This window comes from Diaphorina citri, unplaced genomic scaffold (assembly GCF_000475195.1).
Source record: "Diaphorina citri unplaced genomic scaffold, Diaci psyllid genome assembly version 1.1 scaffold579, whole genome shotgun sequence".
NCBI classification, from domain to species: Eukaryota; Metazoa; Arthropoda; class Insecta; order Hemiptera; family Psyllidae; genus Diaphorina; species Diaphorina citri.
The window spans coordinates 128,882-148,392 of record NW_007378013.1 but is presented as its reverse complement, the minus strand read 5'-3'; the positions used below and the strand labels follow the sequence as shown (position 1 = coordinate 148,392).

General features: G+C 38.4%; 2 protein-coding genes across 4 annotated transcripts in view; both read left to right on the top strand.

Annotated features, from left to right (window-relative positions):
- LOC103510283 (NADH dehydrogenase (ubiquinone) complex I, assembly factor 6 homolog) overlaps window positions 1-19,511 on the top strand; it is a 50,745-nt gene that overhangs the window by 26,086 nt on the left and 5,148 nt on the right. The window contains exon 3 of one of the 3 annotated variants that reach the window (XM_017444512.2): window positions 3,680-4,268. The exons of 1 other annotated variant lie outside the window; for it this stretch is intronic. The gene's annotated coding sequence lies outside the window, so the exon portion shown is untranslated. Of the gene's footprint in view, window positions 1-3,449; window positions 3,574-3,679; window positions 4,269-19,511 lie in introns of those variants that run through there. One more of the 3 variants, XM_008474935.3, reaches the window with a different exon arrangement.
- LOC103510282 (myosin-VIIa-like) overlaps window positions 8,810-19,511 on the top strand; it is a 42,776-nt gene continuing 32,074 nt past the window's right edge. The window contains 4 exon segments of the mRNA XM_026824366.1: window positions 8,810-8,908; window positions 11,019-11,275; window positions 14,009-14,212; window positions 14,482-14,605. Coding sequence (XP_026680167.1) covers window positions 8,810-8,908; window positions 11,019-11,275; window positions 14,009-14,212; window positions 14,482-14,605 — 684 coding nt within the window.

Sequence of the window (19,511 nt, the reverse complement as noted above, 5' to 3'; positions counted from 1 at the left end):
GGTTGGGGGTTCGACTCTCTCAATTTGTATTTGTTAAGGTGTGTCTATACATTGATCGATGTCGACTGAACCGTCCACATTCCTTGATAACATGGATTCAGCATAGACGGCCGGTCGACTATGTGTGGACACATCTTTATGTAATCCTTTGCCGATCAGACAATTTTCCGTCTTGGAAGCCCATGATCCTGAACCGTCCACATTCCTTGATAACATGGATTCAGCATAGACGGCCGGTCGACTATGTGTGGACACATCTTTATGTAATCCTTTGCCAATCAGACAATTTTCCGTCTTGGAAGCCCATGATCATTGGTCTCTTAAAAAAACGCTTTCTATGGCACTACCTTTCCATCTCGATTTACCGTTGACACCTGTAATCTTCGTCCGACTAAATCAGGTTTGTCACCAATCGACAATCATGATGGTCAACTCTCAAATGTGCTTATATTCGACATTTGTGCCGCTTTCTGTCTCGCCTGAGAATCAAAACCTACTCTCCAAGTATGGAAGTCTTTTGAAAGAGGAAAAAGTAAAGATGATCGTCTAATGATAGTCTGTGTATGTATGTCCGTCAAATGTGAATTGCACCTTTGACATGTTTGGCAACGTAGCCTACTTTTGTAATGACTCCTTGCTGCCATATCCATCTGGATAACGTATATATTCCAAAGGAAACAACTGTATTTGAAGTTGAAGAAAGGTCTCTCTGCAAAAGTCTAATGAAATTCTCTTCTATGTCCGTCAAATGTGAATGCCTCCACTTACATTTCTGTCTATAATTGCTCAATTTTCGAGTTTCTCCGATGACTGTGGCAGCTGATAAACTCTTAAATGATGTTATTAGTAAGGACATTCCATGTCCAATGTTCAAGTTTAGGTCCTAATGTCCATAGATATACAGTTTACGACATATTGATGACTCTCAATCATGTTCCACTTACATTTCTGTCTATAATTGCTCAATTTTCGAGTTTCTCCGATGACTGTGGCAGCTGATGAACTCTTAAATGATGTTATTAGCAAAGACATTCCATGTCCAATGTTCAAGTTAAGGTCCTAATGTTCATAGATATACGGTTTACGACATATTGATGACTCTCAATCACCATCCGACACAGATGTAAAAAAATGTAATCCTATTTAATTGTTCCTGTTTGGAGCATATTTCATTTCAACAGGAATGTATTTAGGTATGAGGACGTCAGTAGAAAAGCTAAAGTGGTCAGCATTTTGAAACTTTCCTGTCGGAATTAGTAGTGAGCCGGATGGACGAAATCAGGATTATAAAAATGTGTCCAACAGTCCAACCATAGTCTACGGCCGGTCAACCATGTTTGGACACACCTTGAGACTGCAAATGTTATGTGCCTTCTACAGAAGGCGAACATAACAGGATACAAACCATTTAATGACCTACAGCTAGAAAATTGTTAATAAGTGTTCTTTTTTTTCCCAAAGGGATTCCTGTGCACCACACTCTTCTTTATTTTGAAAATTCTAATCTGCCAACATTTCAGTTTTTTATCATAGTCTACGGCCGGTCAACCATGTTTGGACACACCTTGAGACTGCAAATGTTATGTGCCTTCTACAGAAGGCGAACATAACAGGATGCAAATGACCTACAGCTAGAAAATTGTTAATACATAAGTGTTCTTTTTTTCCAAAGCGATTCCTGTGCACCACACTCTTCTTTATTTTGAAAATTCTAATCAGCCAACATTTCAGCTTTTTAATGTTTTTGAGATCAGAACTAAGTTGAAAGAATCTAGATGACCTTAATGTCAGCAGATCGTTATCGTTAGTTTCTCTGATGACGGTACACTTGTGTCTTTTGATCCCTATGATCTAAGGATATCAACTCATTTGGTTCCATGCTTCAACACTTAAAGCTCCAAATGACAATTTACTATGTTCAAAATACTGAAAGTGTGCTGAATAAGAACATTAGTGTCAATTAGGACTACAATAATTCTTCTTTATCAGAATGTTTCACTGACCGCTAACATGATTTATCAAGTGCATTAGGAACGCAGAAAAGAAATTTATTCGAAACACTTGACTTTATATTTTTTTTGCCGAGAAGAGATCGGACGTACATAGATATCATTGGACTTGTTCCTAGAATAACAGCATTGGTCATTTACAATTCAGTAATTGAGATTGAGTTCCTTTCAAATTACGAATTCAGACAAAAAAGAAGATCTTGCCAAGACAAGTTCAGAAAGCCAGGTCACTTGAGACCTCTAACAGGACTGAGAGAATTGCTCGCGGCATTCTAATAGTGACCAAGAGAGTTTTGTTCAAGCTCAGCTTCGGACACAAAACGATTTTGACTTTCAGTAATGAATGCAAAACTGAGACGAAAAAAATGCTGATCTCCTTGAAACACATCTGTTCAAATTAATTTAAAGAAGATTGATGACAAGCAGATCTTTTGCGAATCTGTTATGAGTTAGATTCTGTATTGAACAGATTAAACTGACATACCTGCCCAATATTATGTTAAAATGAACATTATCTACTCGAAGATAAATGAGTGTAAATTGAATTAATGAGGTGGCTCCTGTAGAGATATCAACTCATTTGGTTCCATGCTTCAACACTTAAAGCTCCAAATGACAATTTACTATGTTCAAAATACTGAAAGTGTGCTGAATATAGAACATTAGTGTCAATTAGGACTACAATAATTCTTCTTTATCAGAGGACAAGTCACCAACTTACAAGGTCTTCTCGAATTCCTTCAAAGAAATTTTCAGAGAGAATTTCTGCCAAGAAATTTATTTCTTTTTAATCCGTGTAAGCACGGAAACCGGTTACATAAATGATTACAAAAAAGAAGATCTTGCCAAGACAAGTTCAGAAAGCCAGGTCACTTGAGACCTCTAACAGGACTGAGAGAATTGCTTGCGGCATTCTAGTGACCAAGAGAGTTTTGTTCAAGCTCAGCTTCGGACACAAAACGATTTTGACTTTCAGTAATGAATGCAAAACTGAGACGAGGAAACAAAAAAGAAGATCTTGCCAAGACAAGTTCAGAAAGCCAGGTCACTTGAGACCTCTAACAGGACTGAGAGAATTGCTCGCGGCATTCAAGTGACCAAGAGAGTTTTGTTCAAGCTCAGCCTCGGACACAAAACGATTTTGACTTTCAGTAATAAATGCAAAACTAAGACGAGGAAAAAAATGCTGATCTCCTTGAAACACATCTGTTCAAATTAATTTAAAGAAGATTGATGACAAGAAGATCTTTTTGCGAATCTGTGATGAGTTAGATTCTGTATTGAACAGATTAAACTGACATACCTGCCCAATATTATGTTAAAACGAACATTATCTACTCGAAGATAAATGAGTGTAAATTAAATTAATGAGGTGGCTCCTGTAGATTTGATTTCTTTGATTTCATCAAAAATTAAAAGACTTTCCTTCTTTACTTTCAGAAATCATCATGGATTCTTGGATTTTGATAAAGTTGGAAGAATAACCACCTAGGTGTTTGCCATTAGTCGAAAAGATTACTTCTGGAAAAAATCACACATTTTATTGCTGATGTCTACGACCATAGTACTAGTAACTAGCATTGTAATTGGATAGTGATTGGATACCTATCTACATAGTGTGTAGATTTGATTTCATCAAAAATTAAAAGACTTTCCTTCTTTACTTTCAGAAATCATCATGGATTCTTGGATTTTGATAAAGTTGGAATTAGCCGAAAAGATTACTTCTGGAAAAAATCACACATTTTATTTCTGAAGTCTACGACCATAGTACTAGTAACTAGCATTGTAATTGGATACCTATCTACATAGTGCCATCAAGTGATATCGAAAATATCAAGTCCTCACAGTTTTGCACTAGAAAATAGTAAGTACCTGGCAGTACTACATTCTTGCTGACGTCATTACGGAATCGTGAAAAGAGTTGAACTATTCATAGACCTGGTTGACTTATATGGTGATGTGAGTGAACTACTTACTACTTGCTAATGTGATGTGACAAATGTGTCATTATGTTGAGAAAACCAGAAGGCCTGAGCCGAGGAAGAGAGTTGAATAAGAAATTCAACATCAACACCGCTGCGTTGCACCGTCACGTCAGGAAAATGTGTTGAAAAGGTTTTCAAGTCTCCTCAAAGAATAGTAGTAAACTCAAGGAAATATGAAACGTCTTATTTAATAACTTATTTCAGATATGCTTTTGGTTTCAGATAGATATTTAGAGACAGAGACAATTAAGTAGTTCTGTTTCTGACAAAATAGTCTAATTTAGTTAATAGTCTAAATTATAATGATTCAGTCTCAGTAAATTAAATGTACAATTATTCTGTTGTATATGTTCATTGTTTATGCATTTCTATATTGTCTGTGTCACTTTCTTTTTCATAGGAAAGGTGGACTTTGGTCAAGCGAGGAACCTGAAAATGTATTTGAGAACCAGCTGGATTTTCCAAATGCTCATAAAATCAGACTCCATTCTTCTCTATCGGTTATCATTCCGGAATTTGATCCGGATGCCTTTGGTTTCTTTAGCTATGTCCACACATGGTCAACGGCCGTCGATGTCGACTGAAACCGTACACTGCCTGGACAACATAGATTTACCTCGTCAATTAAGTCGATCGATGGCAGTCGACTTCGTGTGGACACAGCTTTACAAAAAAAGATAAAGGAATTTTTCTGCTAAGCATAAATGCTTGTCACAAATGTCGTTCCCCTCTTGATACACTATGCTAAATTTTATGACCTGACTTGGACTCGAAACCCCAACCTCCAGATTCAAAATCCAAAGATACTAGTTAAAATAGAAGAAAAAGTTGTTGTCTACCACACCGAGATGTAGAGGTAACCAGAGGCTGGCACTGGTAGAATGCCAATGTCCTATCGTAGAGAGAAGTGTTTGTTTATTTTGCACGTTGGAACTACGTGAAGACGCCGGAGATAGAGTGTACAGAGCCATGAATGAGTTCAGTAGTGTAGAAAGTGGCGTGCTCAGGTCAACGGCCCCATTACCTTGACTTCGGGTCCTGGACTGACCAGAACTATCTGATTCAGATATGGACATGGATTCCAGATCAGCCGAAGAATCGCGACCGCTCGCTGGAATTGAGATCGGCACAACTATCTGTTTTCATTATCTATGGAGAATCAAGATCGGTACAACTACCGATCTTCATTATTCTGTGTGGTTCTTGTGACGTCACTTTGCGAGTTATCTTTAACTATTTGTTTTAAATTGACCTCGAGAAATGTACGGTTCGGCCGCTGTTTTATGCCAAATCTTTGAAAAAGGTCAAAAAGAGTTCATAATTCTCAGGCCTTTACAGTTATGTATAAAGGCCTGAGAAACGACCTTAATGTAACCCATATTTTCTTATGACCTATTTAGTCGTTTTTGCGGTGCGGTGGTATTTGACTGCGGGAGACTTTGTTTAGACTGCGGGATTAAAGGGACTTTTCAGTCTCATTCTGGCAGTATTAAAAGGGTAGTTATTATGTTCTATTCTATTTGACGCGTGCATTTTTGTAACTTTAGTGCGTGAACAATTGTGTTCAAAAGTGTTTCACTGACCGCTAACATGATTTATCAAGTGCATTAGGAACGCAGAAAAGAAATTTATTCGAAACACTTGACTTTATATTTTTTTGCCGAGAAGAGATCGGACGTAGATATCATTGGACTTGTTCCTAGAATAACAGCATTGGTCATTTATAATTCAGTAATTGAGATTGAGTTCCTTTCAAATTACGAATTCAATATTTTTTTGCCGAGAAGAGATCGGACGTAGATATCATTGGACTTGTTCCTAGAATAACAGCATTGGTCATTTATAATTCAGTAATTGGGATTGAGTTCCTTTCAAATTACGAATTCAGTTCATCACTTACAACTTGATGTTTCTACATCCTCAGTGATAGCACAGTTTACAGTACCTACTCTAGTGATTGGCTCGTCTTTTATCAGACGTAGATGGTACAAGTTCAAGATGGACCACAAGCATCGAGTCAAATGATTTGATATGAACCGGGTAAATCGGTAAATGGACTATAGAGAGTCATCAATAGCGAAGGTTGAGTGCGAAGGGCATCCACTCGGAAAATTTTGTTTAGCCAAAATCAGTTGGCCTCAAAGCATTCACTCCAAAGCTGATTGAGAGGCCGACGACAAATGCCGACCCCATCTGAACATGGGAAAAGGCGAAGAAAAAGAAGAAGAAAGAGAGTCATCTTTACAAGATTACGAGTACTCTAAAGAAATACTACATCCTCAGTGATAGCACAGTTTACAGTACCTACTCTAGTGATTGGCTCGTCTTCTATCAGACGTAGATGGTACAAGTTCAAGATCGGACCACAAGCATCGAGTCAAATGATTTGATAGGAACCGGGTAAATATATATTCAAACTATCCAAAGTGATTGTCATTGCACAAAGAAGAACTTTAAAGAAGTGAAAAAGTGTTGAGTAAACTGTGGCATTCTGGTTCTTCTAGTCTGAAACATTTTTGAAACGTCTTATACGAGGGAATTATGATAACTCCCGTACGGTAAATATTAATAACTTGAAGTTCATTTGGAATCCGACCTTCCTGTGTACGAGTATTTTGTGAGATTACTCATTTCAGCATCCAATATGTTGAGACTGGAGAGTTGGAATTGAAAACACGCATAGGCCCCATGGAAACTTCTTGTATCTTGGACTGCATCAGTTCCATTAACGCTCAACATGATTTCAAACCGAGATTAAATGTTCGGGAACACATGTGTGGGAAGCAGTCGTGAAACATACGAGGGTAACATGAAACTTGATGCATGCGAACCTGTACGGACATTGGGATAAAGGTAGCACCAGAATAAAATCTGCATTTAAAAAGCAACCATAAGTTTAGGCCGGTGATTCTACATATGTCCACTTTGACTTTCATCCCATAAGACTGGTTGAGGTTTCGACTCTCTCAATTCGTCAATTTGTTCGACACTCTCTCTCTCTCTCTCTCTCTTATCGCTCTCTCTCTCCCTCCCCTAGATCCTTTGCCGATCAGACAAATTTCCTTCTTGGAAACCCATGGTCATTGGTTTCTTTACAAACGCTTTTCATGGCACTACCTTTCCATCTCGATTTCGTCCTCCTAAATCAGGTCTGTCACCAATCGACAATCATGATCAAATCTCAAATGTACTTATTAGACATTTGTCCCGCTTTCTGTCTCGTCTGAGAATCAAAATCAACACTCCAAATATGGAGAAGTCTTTTGAGAGAGGAAAAAGTAAGCGTTCTAGAGCATCTTCTAATGATCGTCTGTGTATGTATGTCCGTCAAATGTGAATGTCTAGTGCTCAATTTTTTTTGGAGCATCTACCTTAAAACTGGTTCACCATATGGTTTTCAAACCAGTGGCGTCTGTAGCTTATTCATTTAGAAAGTGGTGGGCACCACACATCTCAAATTTATCAATATCCCAAGTTCTACGGATGCTGGAAGCCTACTAAGCCCAGTACTTTTAAGCATTCAATTCCATTCATTCAAATCGATCCATCACAACCCCCCCCAAAAAGTTATCTCAATTAACACTTGAAACAGGACTGAAAACTCATTAACGCCTTCCTACTATGTAAATTGCAAAGCATTTACAATATTTACATTGGTATATATCTGAATATTTACATATATTTTATTTGACAAGCTTTCATCCTACAAGCAAACACCTACCAATCCTCACAACACCCTCATCTGTCCACTTACATTTCTGTCTATAATTGCTCAATTTTCGAGTTTCTCCGATGACTGTGGCAGCTGATGAACTCTTAAATGATGTTATTAGTAAGGACATTCCATGTCCAATGTTCAGGTTAAGGTCCTAATGTCCATAGATATACAGTTTACGACATATTGATGACTCTCAATCATGTACGAGTATCCGACACAGAAGTAAAAAAAATGTAATCCTATTTAATTGTTCCTGTTTGGAGCATATTTTATACAGGATTAGATTCAGGTATAAGGACATCAGTAGAAAAGCTAAAAGTGTGGTCAGCATCTTTAAACTTTGTTGTCGGATTTGGTAGTCAGCCGAATGTGTGGCGTAATCAGGATTATCTTTGTGACTGGAAAAATATGCTTCTCTCAGAAAGCGAACATAACAGGATGCAAACAGGAAGGATACAGCTAGAAAAGTGTTCTTTTTCAAAGAGATTCCTGTGTACCACACTTTCCTTTATTTTGACAATTTTAATCTGCCAACATTTCAGCTTTTAAATATTTTTGAGATCAGAACTAATTTGAAAGAATAGATGACCTTAATGTGTGAGGTCGTTAGTTTCTCTGATGACCAGATGACGGTACACCTACCTGTGTCTTTTGATCCTTATGATCTAAAATTCTACCCGGGTAAAAACGCGATTGCAGTATCCTAGGATTCACCAAATCCAATTCTATCCCGATTCTATTTGGGTTCTACCCCGATAGAATCCTATTTTGGTTATGTGGGAAGGGTCAGGTGGTAGAGAATGCCCCCGGAGTTAACCTCACCTAGTTATTATTACTCGTCAGTACCATGATTTTCTACCGGAATGTCCCATCACTCTTTCTCTTCCTAGGTAGAACTCTGCTACCATGCTAGATTCAACTACCACGGTAGTTTTTGTATAGTCACAGAGTTCAAATTCACATCCGGTGATCTCAATTATAAGAATGCCCCCGGAGTTAACCTCACCTAGTTATTATTACTCGTCAGTACCATGATTTTCTACCGGAATGTCCCATCAATCACTCTTTCTCCTCCTAGGTAGAACTCTGCTACCATGCTAGATTCAACTACCACGGTAGTTTTTGTAGTCACAGAGTTCAAATTCACATCCGGTGATCTCAATTATTTCAGGAGTAGCTCAATATTGAGCCAGGTCGATGGTTGATCAGACCTACTGATCCTGATTCCTGTTCCAACCGAAACCAGTTCAACATAATTATTATATCTCATCGGCCCATGATCATTGGTCTCTTAAAAAACGCTTTCTATGGCACTACCTTTCCATCTCGATTTACCGTTGACACCTGTAATCTTCGTCCGCCTAAATCAGGTTTGTCACCAATCGACAATCATGATGGTCAACTCTCAAATGTGCTTATACCTATTCGACATTTGTGCCGCTTTCTGTCTCGCCTGAGAATCAAAACCTACTCTCCAAGTATGGAAGTCTTTTGAAAGAGGAAAAAGTAAAGATGATCGTCTAATGATAGTCTGTGTATGTATGTCCGTCAAATGTGAATGCCTCCACTTACATTTCTGTCTATAATTGCTCAATTTTCGAGTTTCTCCGATGACTGTGGCAGCTGATGAACTCTTAAATGATGTTATTAGCAAAGACATTCCATGTCCAATGTTCAAGTTAAGGTCCTAATGTTCATAGATATACGGTTTACGACATATTGATGACTCTCAATCACCATCCGACACAGATGTAAAAAAATGTAATCCTATTTAATTGTTCCTGTTTGGAGCATATTTCATTTCAACAGGAATGTATTTAGGTATGAGGACGTCAGTAGAAAAGCTAAAGTGGTCAGCATTTTGAAACTTTCCTGTCGGAATTAGTAGTGAGCCGGATGGACGAAATCAGGATTATAAAAATGTGTCCAACAGTCCAACCATAGTCTACGGCCGGTCAACCATGTTTGGACACACCTTGAGACTGCAAATGTTATGTGCCTTCTACAGAAGGCGAACATAACAGGATGCAAATGACCTACAGCTAGAAAATTGTTAATACATAAGTGTTCTTTTTTTCCAAAGCGATTCCTGTGCACCACACTCTTCTTTATTTTGAAAATTCTAATCAGCCAACATTTCAGCTTTTTAATGTTTTTGAGATCAGAACTAAGTTGAAAGAATCTAGATGACCTTAATGTCAGCAGATCGTTATCGTTAGTTTCTCTGATGACGGTACACTTGTGTCTTTTGATCCCTATGATCTAAGATCGCCCCTGTTTCACTGACCGCTAACATGATTGAGTTCCTTTCAAATTACGAATTCAGTTCATCACTTACAACTTGTTTCTACATCCTCAGTGATAGCACAGTTTACAGTACCTACTCTAGTGATTGGCTCGTCTTCTATCAGACGTAGATGGTACAAGTTCAAGATGGACCACAAGCATCGAGTCAAATGATTTGATATGAACCGGGTAAATCGGTAAATGGACTATAGAGAGTCATCAATAGCGAAGGTTGAGTGCGAAGGGCATCCACTCGGAAAATTTTGTTTAGCCAAAATCAGTTGGCCTCAAAGCATTCACTCCAAAGCTGATTGAGAGGCCGACGACAAATGCCGACCCCATCTGAACATGGGAAAAGGCGAAGAAAAAGAAGAAGAAAGAGAGTCATCTTTACAAGATTACGAGTAGGTACTCTAAAGAAATCAAAAAGTGTTGAGTAAACTGTGGCATTCTAGTTCTTGTACTCCTGAAGTAACCTATTCAAATGAGATCAGTATTCAGTTCAGTTTTGATGTATGATACATGACGTTGATTTACTTCGCTATGAGGAAGCTAATCTAGAATCCTGACACAACATACTTCATCTCATCAACTTTGAGAAACTTCAAACTAGCTTAACCTATTCAAATGAGATCAGTATTCAGTTCAGTTTTGATGTATGATACATGACGTTGATTTACTTCGCTATGAGGAAGCTAATCTAGAGTCCTGACACAACATACTTCATCTCATCAACTTTGAGAAACTTCAAACTAGCTTGAGCTAATCTAGAGTCCTGACACAACATACTTCATCTCATCAACTTTGAGAAACTTCAAACTAGCTTGTGAGAGTGAAACAACTTTTTTTGCTTCACTCTAGATGTCTGTGCTATGTGATTATAGTATCCGGGCTTCAAATTATGCATCATGAATATGCACAAATTCACCGCGCCGGCTTATAGTTGCTCTATAGTTGCTCAGTCGCTGCGTCTGCTAATTCCACTTGGTCTCTAGTCTCTGCTGGTTCTCTCTTCAGGAGATAATTCCTACAATCCTCGCATATTCCAGATGCTCTGGTTCTTTGAGAAATCCTGCCGCCACTGACGGCCATTTTGCGGCGCCGCGCAGGTTGGAGGATAATAACCTCTTCATGATTGTTCCAACAAGTGAGCAACAACGAAGGAAAGAAGTGGAATGTGAAATGATACCCGAAAGCCTCATGAAAGGGGACACGAAGCGTATTCCTGTTGCTTTTCAAAGCAGAGTCAAACCATTGCCCAGTGAAGAAATCTAGTCCTATACCGACCACTGTGAATATATAACTCCAAATCAAGCTTGGGCCGACAAAATCCATTTCATTCTCAAATAAAAATGGTTAGCATGATGACGATAATGTTGCAAGTTGTCCATTTCTCATAAACTTAGTGCATGATGAGTGACTCGTTAGCAAATGACGGAGAAAGTGTTTCAACAACATAATAATTATACCTATATTCTACATACCGGTATACGAGTAGGTTCAGTAAGTACTGAAATATTCAACCAGTAGATATGTGGAAGTACTTAACGAAACCTACTCAACTCGCAGGAATATTGGCCTCATGTTGTTAAGATGTGTTCAAAGTCCAAGTCAACCACGTTGATCAACCGTCGATCAACGTCGACTGAAAGCGTACACTGCCTCGACAACATAGATTCACTTTTTCACCTCGTCGAGCGACCATCGATCAAAGAGGTCGACAGGTCGACTATGTGTGGACACAACTTTATGAATTCCATCAAGAGAAGGGCTCAATTTGGGAATTGTTGGATCAGGGTTGTATCATTTGAAGGTAGCGTCCTTGTTATAGAGTAGTATTACTTGTTATAGAGCTTGTCATTATGTATTCTGAGAGCTGCCGGGTGTATTAACATAGTTTGGCACCGTGTCGACTATTATCACTGAAAGCACATGTCATAAATACATGTTTGTTTTCACTTTTTAAAATTTCGGTAACAACGTTATTTGTCTCATGAGAGGGGCAAAGTGCCAAAACTTTCGATGGAGGGCCCATTATCATGTTAACTCGCTATTATAACAGGTGTTATGTGTATCTGCGCTTACTTTACTTTCGTTGAATTGATTGTAGCTACATAGATATTTCCAACTAGTGGTTGTAGCTAGATAGTTCCAAGAAACTAGTGCCCGGAACTTGGTGGTAGCGTACTGTTGGGATAAAAGGCATATGTAGGCCTATTTGAGGGATATTAACTAGCCCTTTTATAGCAACCCAGAGCAGCTCTCCACTCCACATTGTCGAGAATTTTCGCAAACCACAAAAAAATGTTCTCAGGGTCTCTTCGATTTTTTGAGCAGATTCCTTCAGAACTGTTTCCTTTCTACTAACTTAAACTCAGTTCACAAACTACAACATGTCTCACAATCTGTTTTTTACTTTTTTTTTTGCTATTTGTACAGCATTTAGCAGAAAAGAACCATCCACAAAGCAATGCCTCTTATGGATGGTTCTTTTCTGCTTAATGCTGTCCATTTTAGAAGACCAACCTGAAAAGTGAGATTCAGGAGTGGCTCAATATTGAGCCAGGTCGATGGTTGATCAGACCTACTGGTCCTGATTCCTGTCTCAACCGAAACCAGTTCAACATAATTATGATATCTCATTGATTGATTGGCCACACGCATGCGCACTAGCTGTCTTCTTATCGGGTTATCCTCTTCAGGAGCGATGGCTCTATGGTTCTCTCATGAAACCAGTTGGGTTCCTAATCTGAGGACAGGGGTTCGAGGACCTACAGGGTGTTGCAAGTTTTCTTAGTTTCTGAGAAGATTTTTTTCGCAAGAGGTTTGGTACGCTAAAGTTGGTCTCGCTAACAAAAATGTCTACAGTGTACTGTCTTGCAAGTTGCAAGTTTTCTTTGTATTTGGGAAGGGTTTTTTTGTTTCTCAAGAGGTTTGATGGAGGGAACTGTACAAGTGCCAAAAGTAGACTTTTTCGCTAGAGTTGGTCTCGCTAACAAAAATGTCTACAGTGTACTGCGACCTTAACAACGGAGCTCTTGTTGTTCCGAAATCAAGAGGGCAAGATTTACATATGGATAAAGTCAGCAGTTCTGAGACCATACCTCATCTGTTTTGGACAAAGTTCGCCCCGGGCGGTTCCTCAACCGAGTGCTTATAAGGCAGACGTGCTACCTTCCAAGCTAACCAGGCTGGCTGTTGCAAGTTTTCTTTGCGAAGACGGATTTTCACGAAATAATGAACTTTTACCTGGAATTCTAGACGTATTTTCCTAGAAGTTATTCACGGTCTCAAGAGGTCGCCATTATACGGTCCACTTAACTTGGAAATACGTCTAACATCTTGTACCTTAGTATGATTTACATTGAGTGATGCTGGATCAGGATTCTACCTTACTTCTTGAGGTCTTGTTCAGTGAAAGCTTACCTAGGTTTATCGAGGGAAAATGCGTAAAAAAGGCGTAGCTTTTGTCCTAGTTTCGATTTTAAAGCAGGGCAGTATCCTTGAAAAATGTGTACTCAGTATCCTTGTGTACTCAGTACTTCGGTACAAGTTTGAGGTCAATATCACAAACAGGGCCAGAGTTATGGACTTTCTAACATTTAAACTCTTATTCATACTCGTAGTTATTTTTTGCATAACTAATTTATTTATCATTTATTTCATACTAATCGGTGCTTAACTCCATACCCAAAAAGCCCACTCCGACGCTTAGGTGTAGGGGCAAAAGATTGGGTTAAGTTTATGCGAATGTACTAATTTATTGATACTTCTGGTAATTTTATTCATACTATTTATCATTTATTGCATACTAATTTATTTATCATTTATTGCATACTAATTTATTTATCATTTATTGCATACTAATTTATTTATCGTTTATTGCATACTAATCGGTGCTTAACTCCATACCCAAAAAGCCGACTCTGATGCTTAGGTGTAGGGGCAAAAAATTGGGTTAAGTTTATGCGAATGTACTAACTTATTGATACTTCTGGTAATAATAGTCCTCGTGTTCTATTGCAGACGTACACGGGTTCGATTCTGGTGGCTGTCAACCCCTACCAGATCCTTCCCATATACACAGCCGAGCAAATCAAACTGTACAAAGACAAGAAGATAGGAGAACTGCCGCCGCATATATTCGCTATCGGGGATAATGGCTACACGCATATGAAACGCTTTGGACAGGACCAGTGTATTGTAATCAGGTAAATATACCACCTACAATCTGATATTGTGCTTTGTTTTTGACTGTATGCTTTGTTTGTTTTATTATTATTATTTCCAGAGTCTATTTTACAGTAAAGGAGAAAAATGAAATTCCTTTGCTGAAGAAATAAGAAAAAGCAAAAATTTTGTAGCCAGAACCGAGTGCCGGACCAAAAGCAATCGCCCAGGGCTAGTTAGTTCACATATCATCCAATCAGTTCCTTAAGGATCTCTTCCTAGATGAAATAGGAATGGGATCTGAGACCAGGAAACGAACCCCTACTCTCTCGACTCAGTTCAAGAAGTCCCTAGATTGCCTCATGAAAACCCTGTCCAACTGTCAGCCCTTCTTTATCCGATGTATTAAACCTAACGAGTTTAAGAAACCCATGGTAAGAACGAAGACCCTTGCTATCCTTACAAAAAATAATACTGATAGTCAAAATTTCCAACCCTCTTATCCTTAGGAACATTGTTTATTCCCGAATAGATGGGCAGTGTGAGCCGTTCTTACGATTGTATGGACGTGATAATAAAGGTCATAGTAATTTTAAAGAAATGGGCTAACGACAACAGGATATAGGTAGTTTGTGTTTAGGAACATTGTTTATTCCCGAATAGATGGGCAGTGTGAGCCGTTCTTACGATTGTATGGACGTGATAATAAAGGTCATAGTAATTTCAAAGAAATGGGCTAACGACAACGGGATATAGGTAGTTTGTGTTTTTTACTTTCCTTATCCTATAGGAAGGAAAGTAATGTAATCGGATCAAAATTTCGATGGTCAGTTTTTAGTGCCAAAATACGTTTTGAGGTCCCTAGAGCCTAAATCCAAAGTTTCAGCCATTGGTCCGTGTGTGTGTCTGTGTGTCTGTCTGTAAACAAAATATCTCGAGAACGGTAAGAGCTAGAGTCTTGAAATCCACTAGGAAGACATTCTTCGCTCAGGGAGAAACTGTGGTATGTAATAGTCGATATTTCGCAGTAGATTTGTACATTTGCAGATAGATATAAACAACCCTTCAATAAAACAATTTAAAAAAAAAGGTTCCTATCTAAAAATGTCGGCCTATACCTAAAAGAAGTGAGAAAGCCCACTGGAAACATGTTTCCCAACTGTTGCGCATTTGTAGCGAAACAAATGTTTCCAATGTTGAGCAACTTTCAAGATGACACGTTTTACACACTAAAAACCAAGAAAAATTATTCACAATTAAGTCTTGAGAGGAAAAGATTTGGTGGATTGTTACAAAAACATTTCTGGATTGTTGAGAAACAATGTTTCTGATGAAAATGTTGCTATTGGTACTAACTAGGCTTTAAACTCTCATTCCACACTCGTCTTGCTCAATTATATTTTTGGTCAGGCAGGAAACTGTATGGGGAACTCTATGGTTTTTGGCTCTGTCCGGTATTGGCCGGAATTTCAATTAGGGGGCCAATGATATGTAGTGTCGTAGCCCGCGGTAGAAACACCGTACATAGAGTAGTAAGGTGGGCTTCGGGCTTTGGAGCTTAAAATTTTAAGCATTTGGGGCCCCTGAATGTGTCCCTGCGGGGCTGGGGGTGGAATATACCTTAATGTAACTAGGCCATTTTACTCATTAAAAAAAATCGGAAGTTTTTTTTGTGCCAGCTAAAAATTCACGTTGTCTTCAAGCAACGCTCTTATGTTTTCAAGTTGGATCTATTTTTAATGGAAATATTGTTTATATTGTTCTTGGGTCGGTTGGCTTTCTTCTATCCTGTCTTCCTTCTCTCTCTCCATTTTCGGGACGATAAGACCGTGGCAGTTGCAGTCAGTTCCCCTTATCAAACCTCTTCACCCGAAAACTCTGTGGTAAGATCGGGTTTCGGTGATATTCTATTTTTTTTTTTTTTATGGTCTGATTTATTTCGACCCAAGCTAAAGTTACCTTCGGTAAGGTGCTCGTTCAAAAGTTTTTCGTTTTTCCTGTATCTTGTATCATCCGAGATTATTTCAGAAGGCAACAAGATAAATTCAATTCAAAGAGCAAATTAATTCGACCGAGATAATAAAGCGTCAAAACTCGATTTCCTCTATCATATTTTTCTCTCAATTATACGAGAGACGAGACTTAAATTAAAATAGAAATGGTTATGATTGATTGTAATTATTGATTGATTATAATTATTGATTGATTTACAATGTGAATTGTTCTGAACGCTTTCAATACGATTAGGACGGACAGGTAGATTTTTTAATTACTCTCATTTCGACCTGTCTATCTTGAGAGGAAACTGCTCTGACGTCACAATATACTATTCAACAGTAGTGCTTAATGGAGAGAGTACCATAGGTGTTAGGCTATAAACAAAGTCAGCCAGCCTAGTTATGGTGATGTGAGTGAACTACTTACTACTTGCTAATGTGATGTGACAAATGTGTCATTATGTTGAGAAAACCAGAAGGCCTGAGCCGAGAAAGAGAGTTGAATAAGAAATTCAATATCGACACCGTCAGGAAAATGTCTTAAAAAGATTTTCAAGTCTCCATAAGGAATATTAGTACCATTAAGTATAGTTCTGTTTCTGGCAATATTCAACTTAGCGCATGATGAGTGACTCGTTAGCAAATGACGGAGAAAGTGTTTCAACAACATAATAATTATACCTATATTCTACATACCGGTACACGAGTAGGTTCAGCAAGTACTGAAATATTCAACCAGTAGATATGTGGAAGTACTTAAGGAAACCTACTCAACTCGCTGGAATATTGGCCTCATCTTGTTAAGATGTGTCCAAAGTCCAAACATAGTCAACCGTCGATCAACGTCGACTGAAAGCGTACACTGCCTCGACAACATAGATTCACTTTTTCACCTCGTCGATCGACCATCGATCGAAGAGGTCGACAGGTTGACTATGTGTGTACACAACTTTGGGAATTCCATCAAGAGAAGGGCTCAATTTGGGAATTGTTGGATCAGGGTTGTATCATTTGAAGGTAGCGGCCCGATTTGTTTCCTCGAAATGGTGAGGTGTCCTTGATGTCTGATTTTCGCAACATCAAATGCCAGTATGCAAATGAGATAATTTGGTAAAGACCTTGAGAATAATGATAAAGTAAGAGGGCACCTGTGTGTAGTGCAATATCATGTCGTTAATACATAATATTTGATTAAAGTTTTGCAAGATGTAATTGCTGTCAATTTTGTTGATCTGTTCTGACATTCCCCCTATCATGTGTAATATTTGTAGTATTACTTGTTATAGAGCTTGTCATTATGTATTCTGAGAGCTGCCGGGTTTATTAACATAGTTTGGCACCGTGTCGACTATTATATCACTGAAAGCACATGTCATAAGTTTCAATTTTGTTGATCTGTTCTGACATTCCCCCTATCATGTGTAATATTTGTAGTATTACTTGTTATAGAGCTTGTCATTATGTATTCTAAGAGCTGCCGGGTGTATTAACATAGTTTGGCACCGTGTCGACTATTATCACTGAAAGCACATGTCATAAGTAACTTGCTAATGTGATGTGACAAATGTGTCATTATGTTGAGAAAACCAGAAGGCCTGAGCCGAGGAAGAGAGTTGAATAAGAAATTCAATATCGATACCGTCAGGAAAATGTATTGAAAAGATTTTCAAGTCTCCTTAAGGAATATTAGTAGGTAGGTACCATTAAGTAGTTCTGTTTCTGGCAAATATAGTCTAATTTATTTAATAGTCCAAATTATGAATTATTATGATTCAGTCTCAATAAATTAAATGTGCAATTATTCTGTTGTATATGTTCATTGTTTATGCATTTCTATATTGTCTGTGTCACTTTCTTTTTCATAGGAAATGTGGACTTTGGTCAAGCGAGGAACCTGAAAATGTATTTGAGAACCAGCTGGATTTTCCAAATGCTCAAAGCTGTTGCATCAAAGATTTCTTTAGTTCTTCATAATCCATGAAGAATGAAGAGTACAATGAAGATCATGAACAGTGTGTTATTAGCGTGATGCAATTCAGGGGGGTGTTGAAGACTTACACGTCTCGATTATCAAGATTTGAAATGCTAGTATTTAAGGAAAAGAAAGAAAATTATTGTGTAAGCTTCTTCAAAGTTTCAATGCATACTGTTCATGGTAATCTTCACCATGCAGGATCTTCTTTGTATTTTAAAATTTGAGCACGTTTTTCCATGGAAGAGAGGAAGCAATAATGTCTGGAAGACTGATGAGTATTGTACCTAGTTTAGCTTCAAAAGCCCCATTAACTTGGTTAAGAGTCGAGTAAGTTTGAAGGGTTCCTTTGTATTTCTAGCTGTCCTGAATCCCAAGTCTGTACCTTTTTCTGCTGGTCTATCCCTGAGTTTTCTATTCTGCAGTTATCTAACCGATTTTAGAGTTACATGTATCTCTATATAGGATTCGGATACACGATGCATATTGGTGTACCAGAGGTCAATGCAACGTTATTTGTCTCATGAGAGGGGCAAAGTGCCAAAACTTTCGATGGAGGGCCCATTATCATGTCTGTTAACTCGCTATTATAACAGATGTTATGTGTATCTGCGCTTACTTTACTTTCGTTGAATCGATTGTAGCTACATAGATAGTTCCAAGAAACCAGTGTCTCGAACTTGTAGTAGCGTACTGTTGGGATAAAAGGCATATGTATTCCTATTTGAGGGACGTTAACTAGCCCCTTTGTATAAACCCAGAGCGACTTTCCACTCCACATTGTCGGCAATTTTCGCAAAACCACAAATAATAGTATAGGGGTCTAGTTCGACTTTTTGAGCAGATTCCTTTGGAACTGTTTCCTTTCTACTAACTTAAACTCAGTTCACAAACTACAACATGTCTCACAATCTGTTTTTTACTTCTTTTTTGTTGCTATTTGTACAGCATTTAGCAGAAAAGAACCATCCACAAAGCAATGCCTCTTATGGATGGTTCTATTCTGCTTAATGCTGTCCATTTTAGAAGACCAACCTGAGAAGTGAGATTCAGGAGTAGGACTGAAACCGTACACTGCCTGGACAACATAGATTTACCTCGTCGATTGAGTCGATCGATGGCCGTCGACTTCGTGTGGACACAGCTTTACAAAAAAGGATAAAGGATTTTTTCTGCTAAGCATAAATGCTTGTCACGAATGTCGTTCCCCTCTTGATGCACTATGCTAAATTTTATGACCTGACCTGGACTCGAACCACCAACATCCAGATTTAAAATCCAAAGATACTGGTTAAAATAGAAGAAAAAGTTGTTGTCTACCACACCGAGATGCTGTCAGGAGTAGCTCAATATTGAGCCAGGTCGATGGTT